This window comes from Dendrobates tinctorius, unplaced genomic scaffold (assembly GCF_039654945.1).
Source record: "Dendrobates tinctorius isolate UK_male_01 unplaced genomic scaffold, ASM3965494v1 ptg000008l, whole genome shotgun sequence".
Taxonomy (NCBI): domain Eukaryota; kingdom Metazoa; phylum Chordata; class Amphibia; order Anura; family Dendrobatidae; genus Dendrobates; species Dendrobates tinctorius.
This window is the reverse complement of record NW_027361676.1, coordinates 70910996-70937644: the sequence shown is the minus strand read 5'-3', so window position 1 is coordinate 70937644 and position 26649 is coordinate 70910996. Positions and strand designations below refer to the sequence as shown.

The following is a 26649-nucleotide window of genomic DNA, read 5'->3' as shown; positions in this document are numbered from 1 at the left end:
CCATCTCTAGAAGTTCTGAGTGATGTTAACGAACACAGTGACAGCAATGATGCAGAATTTGAAATTCACAAGGATTCAGTTCATAAGGGATTTGATCAGCACGTGTTAAATGATTTAGCACGTGAATTGGGCTTATCAAAAAAAGCTTCAGAATTACTAGCATCAAGGCTGAATGAGAAACAGTTACTTGAACAAGGAGCGAAGGTATCATACTTTCGTACTAGAGAAAGTACATTTTTGCAGTACTTTCGGTGTGACAGCGGTTTTGTGTTTTGCCATAATATTCCTGGTTTACTACAAGAATTAGGGCTTTCAATGGACAATCCAAATGAATGGCAACTGTTTATTGATAGCTCAAAGCGGAGTCTTAAGTGTGTCCTTCTACATAATGGCAATTTATTTGGTGCAGTCCCTATTGGGCATTCTGTCTCTCTTCGTGAAGAACTTGGAGATGTAAAGAGAGTTATTGAGTTATTGAAATATGACACACACAATTGGATCATCTGTGTTAACCTTAAAATGGTTTGCTTCCTTCTTGGTCAGCAACGTGGGTACACAAAGTATCCCTGCTTTCTCTGTATGTGGGATAGCAGAGCTCGAGAAAAGCATTGGGTTGAGTCGAATTGGCCTCCAAGATCTGGTCTTAAACCTGGAGATCCTAACATTCTACATCAGCCACTTGTTGACAGGATGAATATACTATTCCCACCTCTGCACATAAAACTAGGTCTCATGAAGCAATTTGTAAAAGCATTGCCAACTGACGGCGACTGTTTTAAGTACATCATGTTGGCACTTCCTGGACTGTCCATTGAAAAAATCAAGGCTGGTGTGTTTGATGGTCCACAAATTCGACAGCTCATCAAAGTTGAACATTTCACCGGGACTAGGTCAGATCTTGAGACGAATGCTTGGTTATCATTCAAAGACGTCGTCAAGAACTTTCTTGGAAATACACGTGCAAGTAATTACAAAGAAATTGTTCAGAAACTATTGGAGAGCTACAAAGCGCTTGGTTGCAACATGAGTATTAAACTACATTTTCTGCATTGCCATCTTGCCAACTTTCCGGAAAATCTTGGTGCTGTTAGCGATGAGCAAGGTGAACGATTTCACCAAGATTTGAAGGTTATGGAAGACCGTTACCAGGGTAGATGGGATGTACATATGATGGCTGACTATTGCTGGAGCATCAAACGTGATTGTCCTCAAGTTAAACACTCCAGAAAAAGCTATAAATGTACATTTTTACCTTAAATACTTGCATATATACATTATATATATATATATATATAATTAAACGTTTTAATATATGCGCTCAGAGATAGACTTTTAAATAAACTAAACTCACTCTATAAATAATTATAGAAAAATAAGTAGCCAACCTGAATTGCAACCTCCAAGTAGCGATGAGGGTCAGGCACCGCCTACTTGACTCTTTAGAAAAGACTTCAATAATAGAAAACCAAATAATAGAGGAATTTATACTTCAGATTTTGCCACATACAACATTAACCATGGGGCTAGGAAGAGGAAATTGTCCATAAAGAGAGGAAAAAGTTACCTTGAGGTAGACTTCTTTGAACTAATGGTACTTAGCAGTCCAGGTCCTGTGCATGGAAGATCCAAATGGAGCGGCAGCGATAATAATGATAAAATCCAAAGTATTACCACCAAGTTAGGAGGAGGGTGGTTTAGTGCTGTAGGTTGCGGACGCTCGTCCCGGCCGGAGACGTGCGTCCTCTCTGCAGTGCGCCCTCCTGGGCTTGAAGCGGTAGCGGCGCACGCCGAGAAAAGCTAACAAGGTCCGCAGGACCTTGTGTGACGTCACAGTCACGTGATCGCTCACGTGACTAGCTATGGAGAGCGGTGAAGCTCAAAAACATCCGACGCGTTTCTGAATCAGCGGATTCCTTCCTCAGGGATACTCCATAGCGGATAAGCAGCACTTATATACCCTCAACCTTCCAAGGTTCTAATTCAAACATTAAAAGCAAAAAGTTCAATTTCACTATTGAGCCCATTAGGCATCAGAGTGTCCATCATAAAGATCCATCTACTCTCTTCTTTTGACATCTGATGGATAAAATTGCCTCCCCTCCAACATCTATTCACCACTTTTATGCCTGTCACTAATGTGCCTTTTATAAGACCCCCATGATTATTTAAAAAATGATTGGAGAGGGGGTGATCACTAAATTTATTCTTAATATTCCTCAGATGTTCTGCTATCCTTATATGTAGTGGACGTATAGTCCGGCCAATATATAATTTGCCACAAGGGCAAGTAATTCCATATATAACCCCCTTAGTTTCACAAGTTATGAAGTCTTTAATTTTGACCTCCCTAGAATTATTTAAAATGCAAAATTGCTTTCTAAGACCTAATTTTCTACAAGGTCCACACTTATTACATGGAAAGAACCCTTTTGGAGGTGTATGAGCATGTGCATGACTCATCAACATGGGTTTAGGAATAGAAGGGGCTATTTTGTTACCGAGATTATTTGCTTTCCTAAAAACAAACCTAGGATAATCTGATAGCTTTTCACCGATCACTTTATCCTTTTTTAATATATTCCAGTGTCGGTTGACGATCTTTCTAAGGATTTTACTGTTAGCGTTGTACTGCGTGATAATAGGAATATCTTCCATAGTAGAACACTCGATGTTTTCCTTTTGTTGTGTCAGTAAATCCTCTCTCGGCATTTTCCTAACAGTCTCCTTTATTTCAGCCAGGGCCTTATTGTCATACCCCTTTCGGACAAATTTATTAGTCAGATATGCCGCCTCCTTATCAAAATCTTGTATTCTAGAACAATTCCTGTGAGCCCTAATAAGCTGGCTTTTGGGTACATTCAAAAGCCAGCTTGGAAGGTGGCAGCTATCCAAGGAAATAAAATTATTGGAGTCTGTTGGTTTATGAAAAACCTGAGTCTCTATGTGATCATTTTCAATAAAAATTTTTAAATCTAAAAAGTTAATCTCTTTATGACTGGTGTTGGCTGTAAATTTTAAAAAATATTGATTTTTATTTAATTCATTTAAAAATTCCCCTAATAAAATAGGCCCACCAGACCAAACAAAGACAATATCGTCTATGAATCTATGCCATAGGACCAGGTTCTTCCGAAGGGAACCCCCCGGATAGATAGTTTCTTGTTCCCATTTTCCTACATATAAATTAGCATAACTCGGGGCGAACCTGGTCCCCATGGCAGTACCCCACTGCTGGGAGTAGTAGTGCGCCCGAAATCGAAAAAAATTGTGAGTTAAAATATATACAGTCTAAAATAAACTGAACCTGATCATCCGGTAAGTCGCCATCCTTAGTCATGAAGTATTTTACTGATTCACACCCTTTATCATGTTGAATGACAGTATATAGAGAGGCAATATCTAATGTCCCCAAAATATAGTGGTTTTGCCATTTGATATTTTTCAAAATTCTTAGAATATGTGTACTGTCTTTCAGATAGGCCGGAAGTTTAGGGACTAACTTCTGTAAGTGGCAGTCAATAAATTTTGACAAATTGGCCGTAAGACCCCCTATTGCTGATATAATTGGTCTACCAGGTGGGTTTAATGAGTCCTTATGTACTTTTGGTAGATAATAGAAGTAAGGGATCCTAGGGTGCAAATTATTAATAAATTCCAATTCTTGTTTATTTAGAAAACCTCTTTCAAAACCACACTTCAAGAGAATTTGCATCTCAGCGAGATAGACCTCAGATGGATCTTTCTCAAGTAGAAGATAGGTTCTTGTATCACCCAGTATACGCTGTGACTCCTTTTCATAGTCACTATTGTTCAAAATAACAATCCCCCCCCCCCCTTATCGGCTGGTCTAATAGTGATTTCCTGATTCTGTTGGAGCTGTCTAATAGCTTGACGTTCCTTGTTTGACAGATTGTATCTGAAATTGTTACATCTACTCTCAGATATATTTTTAATATCCCTTATCACATTGTTCTGAAAGGCCTCAAAGGATTCCGAATATTCCTGAATAGGGTTAAAGTTTGACTTCTTTTTCAACATAGTGTGTTGATAAGGATCTATCAGCTCAGACGCACCTTCCACATTTTCCCTAGTACATTTTTTCTTCAGATAATACTTTTTTATAGCCAATTTTCTCATAAATAGTTTAATGCCTACAAAGGCCTGAAATTTATCGAACTTAGTACTAGGGGCATATTTCAATCCTTTATTCAATAAACTCAATTCATTTTGATTCAGACTCACTCACAACCAGGCACCAGCTTGGGTTTTAAACCTCTGAATAAACAGAGAAAAGTGCCATTGAGAATGAAAACTAAACAGAGTCATCTTCCTTTTTTACAGGTAGGCCAAAAAAAACACGAAAAAGGGGATGTAGGGGCGGGAAATCAACCAAAAAAAAGAGCAACCAAATACACCAAGCAGGGGAACCAGTGATCCTAGACCAAAAGATTTTTAATTTAAGTGACCATGCTCTGAATCAAAATGAATTGAGTTTATTGAATAAAGGATTGAAATATGCCCCTAGTACTAAGTTCGATAAATTTCAGGCCTTTGTAGGCATTAAACTATTTATGAGAAAATTGGCTATAAAAAAGTATTATCTGAAGAAAAAATGTACTAGGGAAAATGTGGAAGGTGCGTCTGAGCTGATAGATCCTTATCAACACACTATGTTGAAAAAGAAGTCAAACTTTAACCCTATTCAGGAATATTCGGAATCCTTTGAGGCCTTTCAGAACAATGTGATAAGGGATATTAAAAATATATCTGAGAGTAGATGTAACAATTTCAGATACAATCTGTCAAACAAGGAACGTCAAGCTATTAGACAGCTCCAACAGAATCAGGAAATCACTATTAGACCAGCCGATAAGGGGGGGGGGGGATTGTTATTTTGAACAATAGTGACTATGAAAAGGAGTCACAGCGTATACTGGGTGATACAAGAACCTATCTTCTACTTGAGAAAGATCCATCTGAGGTCTATCTCGCTGAGATGCAAATTCTCTTGAAGTGTGGTTTTGAAAGAGGTTTTCTAAATAAACAAGAATTGGAATTTATTAATAATTTGCACCCTAGGATCCCTTACTTCTATTATCTACCAAAAGTACATAAGGACTCATTAAACCCACCTGGTAGACCAATTATATCAGCAATAGGGGGTCTTACGGCCAATTTGTCAAAATTTATTGACTGCCACTTACAGAAGTTAGTCCCTAAACTTCCGGCCTATCTGAAAGACAGTACACATATTCTAAGAATTTTGAAAAATATCAAATGGCAAAACCACTATATTTTGGGGACATTAGATATTGCCTCTCTATATACTGTCATTCAACATGATAAAGGGTGTGAATCAGTAAAATACTTCATGACTAAGGATGGCGACTTACCGGATGATCAGGTTCAGTTTATTTTAGACTGTATATATTTTAACTCACAATTTTTTTCGATTTCGGGCGCACTACTACTCCCAGCAGTGGGGTACTGCCATGGGGACCAGGTTCGCCCCGAGTTATGCTAATTTATATGTAGGAAAATGGGAACAAGAAACTATCTATCCGGGGGGTTCCCTTCGGAAGAACCTGGTCCTATGGCATAGATTCATAGACGATATTGTCTTTGTTTGGTCTGGTGGGCCTATTTTATTAGGGGAATTTTTAAATGAATTAAATAAAAATCAATATTTTTTAAAATTTACAGCCAACACCAGTCATAAAGAGATTAACTTTTTAGATTTAAAAATTTTTATTGAAAATGATCACATAGAGACTCAGGTTTTTCATAAACCAACAGACTCCAATAATTTTATTTCCTTGGATAGCTGCCACCTTCCAAGCTGGCTTTTGAATGTACCCAAAAGCCAGCTTATTAGGGCTCACAGGAATTGTTCTAGAATACAAGATTTTGATAAGGAGGCGGCATATCTGACTAATAAATTTGTCCGAAAGGGGTATGACAATAAGGCCCTGGCTGAAATAAAGGAGACTGTTAGGAAAATGCCGAGAGAGGATTTACTGACACAACAAAAGGAAAACATCGAGTGTTCTACTATGGAAGATATTCCTATTATCACGCAGTACAACGCTAACAGTAAAATCCTTAGAAAGATCGTCAACCGACACTGGAATATATTAAAAAAGGATAAAGTGATCGGTGAAAAGCTATCAGATTATCCTAGGTTTGTTTTTAGGAAAGCAAATAATCTCGGTAACAAAATAGCCCCTTCTATTCCTAAACCCATGTTGATGAGTCATGCACATGCTCATACACCTCCAAAAGGGTTCTTTCCATGTAATAAGTGTGGACCTTGTAGAAAATTAGGTCTTAGAAAGCAATTTTGCATTTTAAATAATTCTAGGGAGGTCAAAATTAAAGACTTCATAACTTGTGAAACTAAGGGGGTTATATATGGAATTACTTGCCCTTGTGGCAAATTATATATTGGCCGGACTATACGTCCACTACATATAAGGATAGCAGAACATCTGAGGAATATTAAGAATAAATTTAGTGATCACCCCCTCTCCAATCATTTTTTAAATAATCATGGGGGTCTTATAAAAGGCACATTAGTGACAGGCATAAAAGTGGTGAATAGATGTTGGAGGGGAGGCAATTTTATCCATCAGATGTCAAAAGAAGAGAGTAGATGGATCTTTATGATGGACACTCTGATGCCTAATGGGCTCAATAGTGAAATTGAACTTTTTGCTTTTAATGTTTGAATTAGAACCTTGGAAGGTTGAGGGTATATAAGTGCTGCTTATCCGCTATGGAGTATCCCTGAGGAAGGAATCCGCTGATTCAGAAACGCGTCGGATGTTTTTGAGCTTCACCGCTCTCCATAGCTAGTCACGTGAGCGATCACGTGACTGTGACGTCACACAAGGTCCTGCGGACCTTGTTAGCTTTTCTCGGCGTGCGCCGCTACCTCTTCAAGCCCAGGAGGGCGCACTGCAGAGAGGACGCACGTCTCCGGCCGGGACGAGCGTCCGCAACCTACAGCACTAAACCACCCTCCTCCTAACTTGGTGGTAATACTTTGGATTTTATCATTATTATCGCTGCCGCTCCATTTGGATCTTCCATGCACAGGACCTGGACTGCTAAGTACCATTAGTTCAAAGAAGTCTACCTCAAGGTAACTTTTTCCTCTCTTTATGGACAATTTCCTCTTCCTAGCCCCATGGTTAATGTTGTATGTGGCAAAATCTGAAGTATAAATTCCTCTATTATTTGGTTTTCTATTATTGAAGTCTTTTCTAAAGAGTCAAGTAGGCGGTGCCTGACCCTCATCGCTACTTGGAGGTTGCAATTCAGGTTGGCTACTTATTTTTCTATAATTATTTATAGAGTGAGTTTAGTTTATTTAAAAGTCTATCTCTGAGCGCATATATTAAAACGTTTAATTATTTATTTATTTGGAGGAATTTTGTGGTATTATCCTAATATTTTGCAGCTGAGTAGACTATAGCGCTAGCGCTGTGGCTGAGACATCCATTGTTCATATATATATATATATATATATAATCTCCTTTGTAAAAAACATGATAGTGTTAAAAAACATTTGTCATGCCTATTTCTTATATATTTCATTTTTTGTTCATATTTGTACTATTTAAAAAAAAACAAAAAACTTTTTAGGTACAGTAGTTTAGGATTTTTGTCTTCTCAAAAATATGTATAGTTCAAAAACTTGACGTGATAGAGAAAAACTGAGATAATTTCTGGATTCAGCATCCAAAAATTAATTAAGAACAGTTGTCTGACCTAACTCCTAAAAAATTGCGTTCCCCAGTGTAATCTGTTTTTAACTTCATCAGGTTTTGGCATCAAAAACGCAGCAAAACCTGATTCCTGCATTTTTTGCACTACCCATCGCTTTCATAAGGTGAAAATGCTGCAAAAACTCTGAAAGAAGTGACATGTTGCATTTTGCCAAAAAAAAAAAACAAAGCTAATTGACAAAACAGTCAGGAAAAAATAAAAACAATGTGTGGGCATGAGATTTCTAAAATCTCATAGACTTTGCTTCAAAAACATAACATGTGAACAGCTTTACGAAGCAGCCAATTTTCGTTTTCTTTTCACCTACTTCCAAGAGCTATAACTTAACTTATTTATTTTTCTGTCCACATAGACATATGTAGGTTTATTTTTTTGTGGGACGAGTTGTACTTTCAATTGGCACCATTAATTTTACCATATAGAGTACTGCAAACAAATTGCATTGTCTTCTGGTATGCACTGCTATATTTCCACTGCTTTCCCATGCTCCTGAATGCCCCATGTGAATTGCATTGTCTTCTGGTATGCAATGCTGTATTTCCACTGCTTTCCCATGCATCTGAATGCCCCATGTGAATTGCATTGTCTTCTGGTATGCACTGCTGTATTTCCACTGCTTTCCCATGCTCCTGAATGCCCCATGTGAATTGCATTGTTTCTCTGGTATACTTTACTTACCCATCTTCTTGTATCCATAATTGTACTCCATTCGGCTTATCTTTACCACACATCTGAGTGGTGTGTGTAACCCCACCCCACTTTTATGACCTTAGCTAAACTCTGTGCACTTGGCTTGGGCAGTCATACCCCACTTTCACTCACACCTGAATATCCTTAGATGCACATATATTCAGTATCATGGGTCTTCCCCAGACGAAGTCTGCTCCATCTCTTTCAAATTACAGATTTCTGGGGGCGTGGCTATGTAGTGAAGGAGGACAGACGCCCGCCGCGAGAGCTCCTGCCCATCCTTCATCTATCCTGTACATACCGCCTGTAATATTGCTGTGTGTCTGGCGGCGCTTGGTGTCCCCTGGTTGCCGGGACCCCCCCGGGAGCTCCGTGGAAGGGCACAGGAAGGCTTCGGTGAGCAGGAGGCCTGGAAAGCTGGGTGGACGGCGGGGCCCACACGAGGCGGCGGCCATCTTGGACGAGCGCTCTATCAGAGGGAGCTTCCAGCGCTGCAGTGTCGCAGGGCAGCGACCTGTATCCTACAGGATCTGAGGGATGTGCGGTGAGTGCCCTGAAAAACGGGCCCTGCATTACTCCCCCTCTCTCCTTAATTGACTCGCTGGCCTGTTGTTGCCATTTTTGTGGGGGAATCTGCTCCGCCTCCTATTGCTGCTGTCTCTGAGGGTGGATTTCCCTCCCCCCCCCTCCCTGCCATAAGAGCCTCAGTGATCTACTGTCTCCGTCTGCACAGACTCTGCTCCCAGGCCACGATTAACAAACTTGGTCCCTGCTGTGTATCTAACTGCAGTGGAAAGATTCCTGGACTGTACATTTCCAGCTATACCAGTGTATTTCACTGCTCTCAATCATGAATTGATCTAAGGGATCAACGGCAGCAGAAAAATGAAAGGAATTTGTCAGACCCGACCCTGCTGAGAGTGCACGTTCTCTAAGGAATACCCCCTCACAATCTCAGCGTAAAAATCGTCCCTCAGTGGATGGAGAGGAGACCTAACAGGAAGAAATGACTCTTAGCCTGCATCAACTGCTCAGATGCCTATTTATCTCCCTCACTAGGACATCTCTGACGGAGAAAATAGAGAATGTCTACACTGAGGTGGGGAGACTCCGTCACGATATGAATGCCATGAGGGGGCGCGTCACGGAGGTGGAGGCAAGAGTGTCCCAGGTGGAGGATACCATTACACCTATGGAGGCCAAGTTAACCAAGGTAGAGGGATCTATGAACGCCTGGAGGCAAAAGGCAGACGACCTAGAGAACAGAATGCGCCGGAATAACATCTGTGTCATTGGCCTGCCTGAACGCTCTGAAGGTCAGCACCCTGAGCAATTCCTAGAGGGCTGGCTTAAGGCCTCTCTGGGAGATGAATTCTCCTTTGTGTTCGCTGTAGAGAGCCCACAGAGTTCCCACAAAACCTCTACCTCCGGGGGGCCCTCCTAGACCCTTCCTAGCACGTCTCCTCAACTGCAAAGATAGAGACACCATTCTGCGCCTCGCACGACAAAAGAGTCCCATCAAGTTCAATAATCTTCCCGGATTTCTCCATGGAACTCCAGAAGCAACGTGCACAATTCATCGACATCAAGAAGCGGCTCAGGGAAAGGAACATTGTATATTCCATGATTTATCTGGCTCGACTTCGGATTGTCCACGGGGGTTCCTCCGTGTTTTTCATGGATCCAGCGGAGGCTACCGAGTGGCTGCGGTCCCATAGAGGATCTCCTGCAAAGGAATCCTAGTGTGTTTACCTTCATCTGGATCCCTTAATTGCAGGCTTAATCGGAGCTCTCCTGGCGAGCACCCAGAGATCTACAATACCGGACACTACGTTCAGTGATGGTATCCCCTTGTTTATTTTTTAATAGGGGAGCGGGACTTTGCTCCTATGTTATTAGGTTTATGTTCGTTTTTTTTCCTTTTTTCAAAAGCTTTAGTTTTAGCTTTAAACGTTACTTAGGTAAAAGTTGCAGCCAATGGAAGTCCTGTTATTTATGTGATGTCCCTGAATTCTACTCGGGTACCGATGCGCAACATGCTCGGATAAGTGGAGATGGGTTCTGAATTAATATGTATGACATGGAATGTGAGGGGTATCAAAACCCCCCGAAAAAAGGTTAAGGTATTTTCACAAATCAGGCACTATCACCCTCACATTGGGGCTCTAGTCGAGACGCACTTGACCAGAGATACAGCTTGGAGTGTACAAAAACCGTGGGTTCAGTGGTCTGTACACGCATTTCACAACAGCTATTCCAGGGGAGTCTCATTACTAATACACAAGGACGTTAGATGGGAGGTTCGGGAGGCCCGGAGAGACCCTGAAGGACGTTTTATATTTGTATATGCACTGATCAACTCTAGGAAATATGATATTCTGTGTGTTTATAATCTCCCTCCAGCTGGTACGTCAATTCTCCAGAAGGCGTTGAGTTTTGCTCTGAATTATCCAGACGCGGATGTCATTTGTATGGGGGACTTTAATTTGGTTATGAATAGCCGCCTTGACAGGTTGAGACTCGATGGTGGGATACAGGGTGGGACCCCAGCAGCAGTCACATCCCAATTATCACAGTTTATAGAAGGTAGTGGATGGCTAGACCTATGGCGAATGCGCCACCCCGAGATAAGAGAGTATCCTTGCCATTCATCCACTAAGCGTTCCTTATCTCGCATAGATTACATTTTTGGATCTAGCGGTCTGGCAATGTGGGTAGATAACATTGAGCATGGTAGTAGAGGGATTTCGGATCACAGTCCAATCATTCTTAAACTTAAATATGGCCCACCAAGTGGTAGGATGGCATGGAAATTAAACCCTTTCTGGCTAAAGTTGGTAAAGTCACCGGACAGAACAATTGACCAATTACATGGCTTCGTGTCCTCCCACCCCGAACCCCGAAATGTTAACTTATTTTGGGACACCCTTAAGGCGTACTTGAGAGGTTGCTTATCTTCTACGATCTCCTACATCAAACGGGTGACGACGAAATAGAGCAACGATTGAAAGATTCTGAGGCTGCCTAGATATCTGATCAAACTAGTGGTAACAGAGTGGAGTGGTTGACTGCCCAAAGATTATATACTCAACACATAGATTCTAAGTCCAAACGTAAATTATTCTTTACTCGCCAGCCCTACTTTGAACTAGGGAACCAATCCAGCAAATTTCTGGCTTATTTGGTGCTTCAGCACAACACAAATTGTCTCTTCAGAGAGGAAGAGGACTAGAACTCTAGTGCCACCTATTGGAGGTAGCAATCCTAAAAGTCAATGTTGACCCTTTAACGAGCCTAGTTACATGACTTAGGATAAAAGCCAAGCCAGAATCTCCATTTGCAGACACTGTGTTTCGGGGTACTGCCCCTCATCAGTGCAAAGTGGGAGAAGATCTGGTTTGGCTGTGAGAGAGGCGTCTGACCGATATCCAAGAAGTATCATTTCTCCTTGCGGAGAATAACATGCTAAGCATGTCGAGGTGAGGAGACTTAAAGCCGCAATGCTCCTCTGGGAAATATGCTAATTATGCAAATTGTCTCTTCAGAGAGGAAGAGGACTAGAACTCTAGTGCCACCTATTGGAGGTAGCAATCCTAAAAGTCAATGTTGACCCTCGTTAAAGGCTCGTTAAAGGGTCAACATTGACTTTTAGGATTGCTAGTCCTCTTCCTCTCTGAAGAGACAATTTGCATAATTAGCATATTTCCCAGAGGAGCATTGCGGCTTTAAGTCTCCTCACCTCGACATGCTTAGCATGTTATTCTCCGCAAGGAGAAATGATACTTCTTGGATATCGGTCAGACGCCTCTCTCACAGCCAAACCAGATCTTCTCCCACTTTGCACTGATGAGGGGCAGTACCCCGAAACACAGTGTCTGCAAATGGAGATTCTGGCTTGGCTTTTATCCTAAGTCATGTAACTAGGCTCGTTAAAGGGTCAACATTGACTTTTAGGATTGCTACCTCCAATAGGTGGCACTAGAGTTCTAGTCCTCTTCCTCTCTGAAGAGACAATTTGCATAATTAGCATATTTCCCAGAGGAGCATTGCGGCTTTAAGTCTCCTCACCTCGACATGCTTAGCATGTTATTCTCCGCAAGGAGAAATGATACTTCTTGGAGCACAACACAACTAACACAATATTACAGATCCGCAGTTCAGACGGTACATTGGTATCCTCAACTGAAGTGATAATGGGTTGTTTTCATGATTATTATAGTTCACTGTACAGCTCAAAAAATGACGTTGATAGCCAGGGGTGTCTAGACTATTTATCAGATATAACGTTTCCCTTGCTGCCTATTGTGCCACCCTTTAAATATCTGGGTGTCCATATTTCTCAATGCAGCACGTTTGATCTGCAACTTAATATATATCCTTTGTTAGAGATGGTTAAAGTCAAATTTGCGATCTGGAGTAAACTCCCGCTGTCCGTAGCCGGACGCATTAACTTAATTAAAATGCTACTACTCCCTAAGATCAGCTATTTTCTCCAGCATAGTGCTGTGGTGGTGCCTAAGTCTTTCTTTACCAATTTGAATTCCCAGATTACGTCTTTTATATGGGGGAGAACCAGGCCAAAACTCAAGCTATCCACCCTACAAAGGCCAAAGAAGGGGGGAGGAGCAGCACTACCAGATTTTTTTCTGTACTATCTGGCTGGACAGGCCAGAGCTATAAATAAATGGACGCCCGGTGATCATCTTCCTAACTCTGAAAGCCATCTGCTTCATGCCGCACGTGCTGATTGCCCACTGGGGTTTTTGGAGTTGGAGAGGGTAAATGTCTCACGTCTGTTGCCCATGCTTCGTCTGGCAAGACTAGTGTGGAGACAGATTAAGAGGGTGGTTGGATTTAGCGATATCATAGCTGAGATGCCCTTATGGAATAATAGTTATTTTCCGACACTGCTTGTCCATCAGTCTGCCGAATTCTGGTCTCAATACAATGTTTCTACGATAGGGGATCTATGCGCACGTGGTACACTATTATCCTTTGAACAATTACAAGCTAAATGCGATGTCCCGAGGTCACAATTCTTACGATATCTGCAACTGAGATCGGCCTTTCAATCGCACATGAGATATGTGGGTGCAAATAATGCTATCTCGGTCTCTACCCTTGATAGGCATTCTTAAGTCACAGGGTCCCCAGGGTCTCGTCTCCTCTCTGTACACATACATGCTGTTGGTGGGGGCGGGATCTGCCATATGCTGGGTTAGGGGGAAATGGGAAAGGCTCATCCCTGATACACAGGGAGAGGAGTGGGAGGAAATCCTGGAGTCACCAAGTAAGGAGTATCCGTCCATTAAACAACAGGATGATACAACTCTACATTATAAACCAATCATATTTGACTCCGGCCCGACTTTTTAAGATGGGCCGGTTCCAATCTTCGGAATGTATGAGATGCCATACATTGGATGCAGATTTTATCCACATGATATGGCAGTGTCCAATTATAACACATTATTGGAAAGAAGTGACATCATTATTAACCTCCCTAGTACAAATTCCTGTTCCCCCTGAGCCATTGGTTTGTTAGTTTGGGGTGTAGGATGATGAGACATGGGGACATTATACAGGGATTTTCCTGCGGGAGACGTTGTTCATTGCACGGAAGGTACTGGCATTGTGATGGATGAGGGGGTTCGGATCCCTCCCTTAGGGCCTGGATTGAATTGGTAAATTCGATTATACCATATGAATGTACGCTGTATCAAAACAGAGGATGCCCGGGTAAATTTGAGAAGATATGGGAGAGGTGGAATTCCTCTCATCATACGTTGTAGGATGGAGATATCGCATGATAAAGAGATAACTATGTGGACACAGGCTGCAAATAGTTGTTGTTTTGTAGTTATAGTAAAGGTTTAGAGGTTTTGACAGGCTTTATTGTTTGAATAATACCATGCAGAGGGTAATCTGACATTATATGTTTTATTCTGTAAAGAACTGGTATACATACACTGTTTGACATTAATGCTTTGTGAAACATATTTGCATTGTATGGTATTTATCATCATCACCAGTTTGTATATTGTATATCCTGTCTGTGGTTTAATAAATAAATTAAAAAAAATACAGATTTCTAATTACACTACTGTGAATTAGACTAAAATTGGACTGGAATTTGACTGTAAGGTAACGTACTATAACACCACAACAATGTTTCGGCTACTGTTTACTATCAACCCCATACTACTCTATTTTTCCCAAAATCCTGCCATCCCTACACCTAGTAAGGAACTAGTCATTTCCTCCTCCATCCTCCCCAGCCATCTCACTTCATCCTCAGAACTGTTCCTCCACATAAAATCCTTTTTCTCCAGACACAAACAGCCATATCATGTCCTATCCTGCTCCCACCTTCTAACGCTCTGTCTGTTACTCCTCACTGCGGGCGAAGTCTCCCCAAATCCTGGCCCTCCTCAACACATCCCCACACTCATTTCTAACATCCTGCCACGATCCTCTACACGTTTTTGCAACCATAACAACCTCATACCTATTCATCCAGCCCCCACTCCCCAGATCCCCCCTACCTGGAGCTCTGTGGAACGCACGCTCTGTCTGCAACAAACTGTTGTTTATCCATGATCTCTTTATCACCAACAAACTCTCCTTCCCTGCCATCACTGAAACCTGGCTCACTCCTTCTGACACAGCCTCTCCAGCTGCGCTTTCCTATGGGTGATTCCATCTCTCTCACACCCCTCGCCCCAGCAACAAACGTGTTGGAGGAGTTGGCTTGCTCCTGTCTGATACCTGCTCCTTTACCCCTATTCAACTTCCACCCTCCGCTTCTCTTCCCTCATTCGAGGTGCACTCCGTCCGCATCTAATCCCTCTCCAACTGGCTGTCATCTACTGCCCCCCAGAACTAGCCATGTCAATCTTTCTCGACCACTTCACCACCTGGCTACTCCATTTCCTCTCTGCTGACATCCCCTCTATCATCACGGGTGACTTCAACATCCCCACTGATGCCTCAGCCCCGGCTGCCCCTAAACTTCTATCGCTCACGGCTTCCCTCGGCCTCACTCAATGGTCCTTTGCGGCCACTCACAAAGATGGTCACTCGCTGGACCTCATCTTCACCCGTCTCTGTTCCCTCACTGATCTCACTAACTCACCCCTCCCCCTGTCTGACCACAACCTACTGACATTCTCTTCCCTCTCCTACTTTGCAACCCCCACTCCACAAACTCTCTCACCCTCGCAGGAATCTCTAACACCTCAATTTACAATCACTCTGAGTCACATCTCCCCCTCACAGACATAGCTTCCTTTCATGACACAGATACTGCTGCCACTTTATAACACCACAATAACAGCAACACTTGACTCGGCTGCCCCTCTCATGCACAGCAAAACTCGTACAATCAACAGGCAGCCCTGGCTGACCAGCCTGACCAAAGAACTGAGATGGGTTTCCAGGGCCGCTGAGAGGAGATGGAAGAGAACCCATTCTACCGAGCACTTCAACGCATACAAGCAGTCCCTTGCCAGCATCAAGTCCACATTTTCTGCTGCAAAACAAACCTACTTCTCATCTCTCATATCCTCCCTGTCTCACAACCCTAAACAGCTCAACACTTTCAATTCTCTACTCCGCCCCACAGCACCTCCTCCCTCTCCTTTCATTTCTGATGAAGACTTTGCCTCCTTCTTTAAGCAGAAGATCCATACGATCAGAGAAAGCTTTGGCCCACAGCCCCCAATGCCCCTCAGCCCTGTTCTTCCAAAGCCAGCTTCTCCACCATGACAGAAGATCAGCTCTCCACCCTCCTGTCAAGTTCACACCTCACCACTGGCGTGCTTGACCCGCTCCCGTCCCACCTCATCCCTAACTTTGCCACAGTCTTCATCCCAACTCTTACACACCTCTTCAACCTTTCACTTACAAATGGTGTCTTTCCCTCATCCTTCAAACATGCCTCAATCACTCCCATCCTGAAAAGACCTCCCTCGACCCATCCTCTGTGTCTAACTATTGCCCAATATCTCTTCTCCCTTATGCCTCAAAACTACTGGAATAGCATGTATATCTTGAACTGTCCTCCCACCTCTCCTGTTCCCTCTTTGACCGGTTTCAGTCTGACTTCCAACAGCATCACTCAACAAACTGCCCTAACTAAAGTCACTGACGACCTACTAACCGCTAAGAGCAAGCGACACTACTCTGTCCTTCTCCTGGACCTGTCTTCTGCCTTTGACGCTGTGGACCATTCCCTCCTGCTACAGATTCTCTCATCTCTTGGCATCACAGACTTGGCCCTATCCTGGATCTCATCATACTGAACATTTAGTGTCTCCCTCTCACACACCACCTCCTCACCTCGCCCCGTCTGTCGGTGTTCCTCAAGGCTCTGTCCTAGGACCCCTACTTCTCTCCATCAACACCTTCGGCCTGGGACAGCTCATAGAATCCCACGGTTTGCAGTATCACCTCTACGCCAATGACACACAGATCTACCTATCTGGACCTGATCTCACCTCCTTACTGACCAAAATCTCACAATGTTTGTCTGCTGTCTCAGCCTTCTTTTCTGCTCAATTTCTCAAACTGAACATGGACAAAAACAGAATTCATCATCTTTCCCCCCCATCTCACTCTACCCCTCCACCAGACCTAGCCATCGATGTCAATGGCTGTTCGCTTTCCCCAGTCCCGCACGCTCGGTGCCTTGGGGTGATCCTCGACTCTGCCCTCTCTTTCAAACCATATATCCAAGCCTTTGCCTCCACCTGCCACCTCAAACTCAAAAATATTTCCCGGATCCGCACATTCCTCAACCATGAAACCACAAAAACACTAGTGCACGCCCTTATCTCCCGCCTCGACTGGTGCACTCTCCTACTCTCTGGCCTCCCCTCTAGCACTCTGGCACCACTCCAGTCCATCCTACACTCTGCTGCCCGACTAATCCACCTGTCTCCCCCCTATGCCAGGCCCTTCATTGGCTTCCTGTTGCCCAGAGGCTCCAGTTCAAAACCCTAACCATGACATACAAAGCCATCCACAAACTGTCTCCTCCATACATCTGTGACATAGTCTCTTGGTACCTACCCGCACGCAACCTTCGATCCTCTCAAGAACTCCTCCTCTACTTCCCCCTTATCTCTTCTTCCCACAACCGCATACAAGACTTCTCCCGTGCTTTCCCCCATACTCTGGAACTCTCTGCCGCAACACATCAGACTCACCAACAACGGAAACCTTCAAGAAGAACCTGAAGACCCATCTGTTCCGACAAGCCTACAGCCTGAAATGATCCTCAGTCTACTGAACCACCGCACAACCAGCTCTACCCTCTCCTAGTGTATCCTCACCCATCCCTACAGACGGTGAGCAGGGTCCTCTCTGTTTCTGTACTTGTGTGTCCCTTGACTTACACATGTTTATTGTACTTGTCTATATTTCCCCTTTTCATATGTAAAGCGTCATGGAAAAAAATGGCGCTATATAAAATGTATAATAATATAATAAAAAAAGTTGGGAGAAATTGTGAGAGAAAAAAAATGCAATTCTAACATTGTTTTTTGGAGAATTATTTTTACGGCCTACAGTTTGTGGTAAAAATGAAATCAAAATATAATTCTGCTCACCAGTACGATTACGGTGATACTAAACATGTCCAGGTTTATTTTTCTGTGGGGCGAGACGTTTTTATTGATACCATTTTGGGATAGATACGACGTCTTGGAAGACTTTTTACAGCATTTTTTATTCTATTGCAGAGTCCCAAAACAATAGAAAGTAATCTTGGAGTTCTTGAATTTTTTTATTTATGGTGTTTACCGATTGGATTAATTGTTTTATTTTGATAAAATGGACTTTTCTGAATGCGCCGATACAAAATGTGTAATTTTTAACCATTAAATTTTTAATGGGAGAAAAGAGGGATGATTTGAACTTTTCTTTTTTAATTTTTTTTTAAAAATTGTTATTTTTTATATTTTCCACATACCGTTTCAAGAGAGCTCCATAACAACAAGCACGGATATCTTCCACAGACCCCCCTTGCTGTCATATCAACCCACGATCACATCACATGTCTGACGATTGGCACATAGAATGACCCGCCCCCATGCCAGAGGGTGTTAAAGGCTCTGTGGCCGCAATTAGATCTGACTTTTCTGAATGAGGAGATACTATGTGTTTATTTTTTTTTAATCTTTATTCTTAATAGGGCAAAAAGAGGTTGATTTTAACTTTTTTTTTTAGCAACCCATCAGCGACCTGTGATCATGTCAAAGGCACAATGATGGACACATTGAATGAGGCGCCCCCTGCCTGCACATTGTTAATGCTGCTGTCAGAGTTTAACAGCGTCATTTAACAGTTTAACAATCAAGGGCGGCGCTTGTGCTACCCACGATTGTTAGTGGCAGATCATGACTTAAGGGGGCTTTACACATAGCGATATCGCTAAAGTGTCACCGATTTTGTGACGCAGCAGCGATATTGCTAGCGATATCGCTACATGTGATAGTCCCCTCCGACCGGCTCCCCCGCTGGCTATCGCTGATTGCGTGAGATCGGCCTGGTCCATTTCTCGTCGTCGGCTTCCTGCTGGTGCCGACGAGCGAGACATGGACGCAGGCGGAAGACGGTGATCATCGCCACGACCTAAAGGTAAGTACGACCGCTGAGCATCACTGCATTGCTAGTGAGATCTGCCTGTTTGGCAGCTCACTAGCGACCATTTAGCGATGCACCAGCGATCCTGAACGGGTCGTATCGTGGTCGGGATCGCTGGTGCATCGCTAAATGTAAAGGGGCCTTAACACACAGCCGTTACCTGCCGAGGATTGGGCGAGCTCACCCCGTGAGCCCGCTCCAGACACCCACTTCTGACTTAAACTTTACATGTAAGGTGGATGTCATGAAGGGGTTAACTGGTTTCTGTAGATACAGAAGCCATGATAGTAATGTGTTTAGCGCCTTCCTCAATGTTTTTTTTTTGTACTTTTCTGTGCTCATGCGGCAATTACAACGTCAAAAATGATGAAAGAAATTGAGAATCTAATATTTTTTTTTTTTACACTTGCTTGATCAGGTTACTTTATTGTTTCTGACAATAATAGCGTCACCACAAAAATGTAAGAATATAAAGTGAAATTAATTACTTGATAACAAGAAAAATCATTGCATAAACTCACCAACATGTATATTGTCCTTGAAAGCTGCATTAGGTAATACAAATATCAAGTGTCGACTAAACTTTTCGTCAGTGCTGGAATCCAGGTTTAAAACATAATCTGCACAGCACTTCACTCCAAAGCAATCTTCTAGCTTTTTGCTGAAAAACTAAAGTAAGAAAAACAGAGCAAACAGTCTGCATAATCCCACCTGCATGTGCTTATATTCTATGTGGTTCTACAGATTGATGACTCGGTGGGGGAACATGCAGGATGTAGAGTTTAAACCCCTTTACCCCCAAGGGTGGTTTGCACGTTCATGACCGGGCCAATTTTTACAATTCTGACCACTGTCCCTTTATGAGGTAATAACTCTTGAACGCTTCCATGGATCCCGGTGATTCTGACATTGTTTTCTCGTGACATATTGTACTTCATGTTATTGGTAAAATTTCATTGATACAACTTGTGTTTGTGTAAAAAAGGGAAATTTGGCGAAAATTTCGCAATTTTCCAACTCTGAATTTTTATGCCCTTAAATCACAGAGATATGGCACACAAAATACTTAATAATATTTCCCACATGTTTATGTTTACTTTACATCAGGACAATTTGCGAACCAAATTTTTTTTTTGTTAGGAAGTTATAAGGGTTAAAAGTTGACCAGCGATTTCTCATTTTTACAACACCATTTTATTTTTAGGGACCACATCACATTTGAAGTCACTTTGAGGGGTCTATATGATAGAAAATACCCAAAAGTGACACCATTCTAAAAACTGCACTCCTCAAGGTGCTCAAAAACACATTCAAGAAGTTTATTAACCCTTCAGGTGCTTCACAGGAATTTTTTGAATGTTTAAAAAAAAAAAAAAAAAAAAAAAATGAACATTTAACTATTTTTAGCAAAAAAAATTACTTCAGGTCCAAAGGGTAACAGGAGAAATTGGACTGCAATATTGTGCAATTTTTCCTGAGTACGCTGATACCTGATATGTGGGGGGAACCACTGTTTCGGCGCATGGCAGAGCTCAGAAGGGAAGGAGCGCCGTTTGACTTTTTCAACGCAAAATTGGCTTGAATTCAGATCGGACGCCATGTAAAGTTTGGAGAGCCCCTGATGTACCTAAACAGTGGAAACCCCCCACAAATGACACCATTTTGGAAATCAGACCCCCCCAAGGAACTTATCTAGATGTCTGGTGAGCACTTTGAACCCCCAAGAGCTTCAAAACAAGTTTATAACGCCCAGGCGTGAAAATAAAAAATTTTTTTTCCACAAACATGATCTTTTAGTCCCCAATTTTTTTATTTTCCCAAGGGTAGCAGGAGAAATTGGACCCCAAAAGTTGTTGTGCAATTTGTCCTGAGTACGCTGATACCCCATATGTGGGAGAAAACTACTGTATGGGCACACGTCGCGGCTTGGAAGGGAAGTAGTGACGTTTTGGAATGCAGACTTTGATGGAATGGTCTGCGGGTGTCATGTCGCGTTTGGAGAGCCTCTGATGTGCCTAAACTATTGAAACCCCTACAAGTGACCCCATTTTGGAAACCAGACCCCCCAAGGAACTTATCTAGATGTGTGGTGAGTACTTTGAACCCCCCCATTGCTTCACAGAAGTTTATAACGCCCAGGCGTAAAATTAAAAAAAGCATATTTTTTCCACAAACATGATCTTTCAGTCCTCAATTTTTTATTTTCCCGAGGGTAACAGGAGAAATTGGACCCCAAAAGTAGTTGTGTAATTTGTCCTGAGTAGGCTGATACCCATATGTGGAGATAAACCACTGTTTGGGCGCATGTCAGAGCTTGGACGGGAAGGAGCACTGTTTTACTTTTTCAACGCAGTATTGGCTGGCATTGAGATCAGACGCCGTAGCGTTTGGAGAGCACCTGATGTGCCTAAACAGTGGAAGCCCCCCAATTCTAACTCCAACCCATCCCTAACCCTAATCTCAGCCCTAACCCTAACCGGAAAATGGAAATAAATATATATTTTTTAATTTTATTATTTTTCCCTAACTAAGGCTGGCTTCAGATTTGCGCTTTTTACATGCAGTGCACGGCGCCGCTAAGCCCCGCCCCATCCGGTCATCGCTTCCTACTATCACACACGGCTGCATGCGATCTACGCACCCTATCTTTAGCATAGGATTTTGGCGTGCGCTGCGCACTTTTGAAGGTGCGCAGAGCGCGCCAAAATGCAACATGGTGTGTTCGGCGCACCTTCAAAAGTGCGCAGCGCACGCCAAAATCCTACTAGCGCACGGCCAGCGCACCCTATGCTAAAGATAGGGTGCGCCGATCGCATGCAGCCGTGTGCGATAGTAGGAAGCGATGACCAGATGGGGTGGGTAGGGGACGGGGCTTAGCAGCGCCGTGCGCTGCATGTAAAAAGCGCAAATCTGAAACCAGCCTAAGGGGGTGATAAAGGGGGGGGGTTTCATTTACTATTTTTAGCGGGTTTTTATGTTTGGCAGCTGTCATATGCTAAAAGACGCTTTTTATTGTAAAAATAGTTTATGCATCACCACATTTTGAGAGCTATAATTTTTCCATATTTTGACCCACCGAGTCATGTGGGGTCTTATTTTTTGCGGGACGAGTTGACATTTTTATTGGTACCATTTACGGGCACATGACAGTTTTTGATCGCTTTTTATTCCGATTTTTCGACGCAGAATGAACAAAAAACAGCATTTCATGAATTTCTTTTGGGGAGTGCGTTTACACCGTTCCATGCGTGGCAAAATTGATAAGCCAGATTACTTACCGGTAATGCTCTTTTAATGAGTCCACGACAGCACCCACTTGGAGAGAGGGATCCGCCCATAGGAACAGGAAACCTACAGAGATAAAAGAGGGCGGTCCGCCTCTCAGTTGGATTTCAGAGTACCCGGAGGACCGCCAATTATTAGGCCATTATATTATTCCATATTCAAAAATTTATTCATTTTACATCTAAGAAGGTGTATATACATTACGTTAAATTCTAGGGAGGGTAGTGAACGGGTGCTGTCGTGGACTCATTAAAAGAGCATTACTGGTAAGTAATCCAGCTTTTTACTCTGAATCTGGCTATCCATCTATTACCTGCCACATAATAACTATAGAGGGCCCCTAAAGCCGACACCTGGACTTTTAGGTGTGTTAACAGATAGTCCTAAATCTTTCCCTTTCTGTAGAAACTCTAGGATTGCTGTTATCGGAATTTCTCTAGAATCGGGAGCTGTGTGAAACTCTAGGAATTTCCTCCATACCCTGGTGTAAATCTTTGTCGTAGCCAATTTTCGACTCTGCAGGAGAGTATTGACTAACCTCTCCGAGAATCCTCTTGCTCTCAACATTTTCCTTCCAAGTTCCAAGCCGTCAAGTGGAGATTGTCCACTTGAGGATGGAAGAATGGCCCCTGCGAGAGGAGCTTGGGGGTTGAAGGAAGCACCCAAGGGTCTGTCACTGACATTGCTTGCAAGCATGAAAACCATGGCCTCCTGGGCCAAAATGGCGCTATTAAGATTATTCGTGCTTTCTCTGCTCTGATCTTCCTGATGACCTGTGGTAGTAGTATGATTGGGGGAAATGCATATGCTAGTTTGAACCGCCACAGGGCTTGGAGGACATCCAGAATTTCCGGATTGTCTGTCACGTTTAAAGAGGCGAACCTTCGCACCTGCCTGTTTTCCCTGGTGGCGAAGAGATCTATCTGGGGAAGACCCCATAGTGACACGATTCGTTTGAATATCTGCTGGCTCAGGCACCACTCTCCTTGCCGTAGTGTATGGCGGCTTAGAAAATCTGCTTCCAAATTGTCTCTTCCAGTTATATGGAGGGCCGAGAGAGACAAAAAATGTTTTTCGGCTAAAGACAAGCTCTTTCTTGCGGAAGACATTAAGGCGACTGATCAAGTCCCGCCTTGCCTGTTCAGATATGCGACCACTGTGGTGTTGTCTGAAAGGATTCTCATATTTTCCCCCTGTATCTGCGGAAGAAAATGATATAATGCATAACTAACTGTCTTTAGCTCTTTCAGGTTTGAAGAATCCTGATCCTCACTTATATCCCACAGGCCTTGGGCGAAGGTGCTTCCCATATGCGCCCCCCATCCTGTGGGGCTGGTGTCGGTAGTAATTATACGGGAAGGCGTTATCACCCATGGTACTCCTCCTGATAGATTATTATCCTCTAGCCACCATTTAAGGGAGGTTAAGACCGTCTGGGATAAAGTAATTTTCTTTGTCAAATTCCCTCGGTCATGGGTCTCCTCTAAGAGAATTTGATGTTGTAGTTCCCTCATGTGGAACTGGGCCCACTGAACTGCCGGGATGCAGGAAGTAAGGGACCCCAGGAGAGACACTGCCTCTCTTAAGGATATGTACGGCCCGACTATTGCTAACTTGACCTTCCTTTTAATCACTGCAATTTTTACCTGTGGCAGTAGACATTTTTGTTTTATGGAGTCTAGCTGGAGACGCAGGAAGGACTGGACAGATTGTGGCTCGATTCTGGACTTCTTGAAGTTTATTATCCAACCTAGAGCCTGTAGAGACAAGATTGCGTCAGCAACTCGTCCATTACATTGTCGAGTTGAGTTCCCTATTATTAAAAAGTCATCCAGATAGGGTATTATCAGTGTATCCTTCTGGCGTAAGAAGGCCATCACTTCCAGCATCACCTTTGTAAAGACCCATGGTACGATGGAAAGGCCGAATGGCATGGCTGTAAACTGGAGATGCTGTATGGTGTCATCGAGGGAGACCGCCACTCTGAGGTATTTCTGATATCTGTAATGGATGGGAAGATGATAATAAGCATCTTTCAGATCCAAGCCTGCCACTGGGGAAGAGGAGCTTAATTGTAGATCTGATGGATTCCATTTTAAATTTATGATTTATTATAAATGAGTTCAGCTTCCTCAGGTTAATTACAGTCCTGAATGAGCCATCTGGCTTAGATACCAGAAAGAGAGGGGAGTAAAATCCTCTCCCTTCCTGTCCTTTAGGCACATGTACCAAAACTTTTTTGTTCAGGAGACTCAGAATCTCAGTCTCTAGGGCCCGCTGTTGGATTGGCGAGCTGAGAGATGTTATGATAACTGAGTCACGGGGCACGTGGTGGAACTCTATTTTTAACCCTTCTCTAACAATGCCCAGAACCCAAGGGCTGGCCGTGATTTTCTCCCATTCCTGAAGAAAAAACTTTAGTCTTCCCCCTACTGGAGGGATTGGCTCCTTAGCTTCTGTCCCTACGGACCCTCTAAACATGGCACCTTTGCCCTTTTCCTCTTTTGTGGTCCAGCGATTTTGATTTTCCGCTGGTCTTCCTCTACCAAATGGTCGTCTCCTAAACGCCCTCCTATAAAACGGGAGAGAGGGGTTAGGGCACCCTTTTTTCCTTTCCTTTGCCTTGGTAAGGATTTCATCTAAGGTTTTCCCAAATAAGATCTCACCCTCACAAGGAATGGCACAAAGCTTTGCCTCTCTCCAGCTTCTAAGCCATAGGCTACGCCTGGCGTTATTAAGCAAGCCTGCTGTTCTGGCTGCCATGCGTAAAGAATCAGCAGAAGCATCTGCTATATATGCAGCCGCGCCACGGATCAATGGTATAGCGGCTCGTAGTTTGTCTCTGGAGATCTTTTGGTCTATTTGCTCGTCTAGTTGATCAATCCAGACCAGCATAGAACGAGATGTGCAAGTACTAGCTATTGCCGGTTTAAATGTGCTGGTGGCTGCCTCCCATGCTCTTTTTAGTGAGGCATCAGCTTTTCGGTCAAGTGGATCCTTTAGAACCCCTGCGTCCTCCACTGGTAAGGCAGTTTGCTTGGAGGCGAAGGCGACCGCCGCGTCCACTTTCGGAACTTTAGACCACGTTGCTAACTCCTCGTCGCTGAAGGGGTACCATCTTTTTGAGGCCGAGGGGAGATAACATCTCTGGTCCTGCTTCTCCCATTCCTTCTTAACTAGAGCTTTAATAGCTGGTATAACAGGAAAAGCTCTCCTTTTTCTGTTAGCCCTGCAAACATAATTTCTTGTGTTGTTTGCGGCTCCTTTGTCTCTGCGCACCCCATGGTGTTCCTCACGGATTTAACTAAGTTGTCCATGTTTTCTAAAGGAAAGCACGAACGCCCCTCCATATCTGAGGAAGATGATTATGTAGATGCATTGGAACTATCGGAGATTATTGCTTCGTCGTCTAAGCTGACCGTGATTGGTTTGCTAGTCTCAGTACTTATAGGTATGCTGCTAGACTTGGTTAGGGCCTGTAATTCTTCCCTTATTATAGCCCTTATGTCTACGGCTGATGCCGATGCTTGTTTTGCCGTTTCATTAATGCATTTTTTGCATAGCTTTTTCGTGTAAGAGTCCGGTAAGGGACGTGTACAGAGGGCACACTCTATTTTTTGTTTTTTCCTTTCTCTTAAGCGGGAGTCACACATAGCAATCTCGCTAGCGATATCGCTGCTGAGCCACAACTTTTGTGACACAACAGCGATCTTACCAGCGAGATTGCTGTGTGTGACAGCGATCAGCGACGGCCCCCCTGCCGGTATCGCTGATCGCTGCAAGAAACCTCTGGACATATTTTTCGTCGCTGGTCTCCCGCTGGCCAGCACGCATCGCTGCGTGTGACAGGCGGGAGACCAGCGATTAGCTGTAAAAAATAATAAAAAAAATAAAAAATATTGTTATTCTCACCTTCCGACGTCCCGCGCAGCCATCCCACCTCTCTCCACACTCCCGGTCCCAGTGATCCTTTGCACGAATGACTGCGAGATGTCGCGCTGCCGCGAGACCGTGACATTCTCGCGGTCATTCTCGCAAAGGATTACTGGGACCGGAGCGTGGAGAGAGGCAGGATGGCTGCGCGGGACGTCGGAAGGTGAGAATAAAAATATTTTTTATTTTAATTCTATTTTTTTTTTTTACAGGGATATGGCATCAGCGCTAATGAACACAGCGATGCCGGGCGCTCGGCATCACTGTGCTGATCGCTGGTGAAGCTGTCTGTTTGACAGCTCA

At 43.3% G+C, this 26649-nt stretch overlaps 1 protein-coding gene across 7 annotated transcripts in view; it reads right to left on the bottom strand.

The window, feature by feature from the left end:
• Positions 1-26649, bottom strand: part of PRIMPOL (primase and DNA directed polymerase) — a 192628-nt gene that overhangs the window by 41561 nt on the left and 124418 nt on the right. For all 7 annotated transcript variants that reach the window (XM_073578332.1, XM_073578318.1, XM_073578350.1 and 4 more), the window contains one exon: positions 19650-19797. In XM_073578332.1, coding sequence (XP_073434433.1) covers positions 19650-19797 — 148 coding nt within the window. The remainder of the gene's footprint in view (positions 1-19649; positions 19798-26649) is intronic.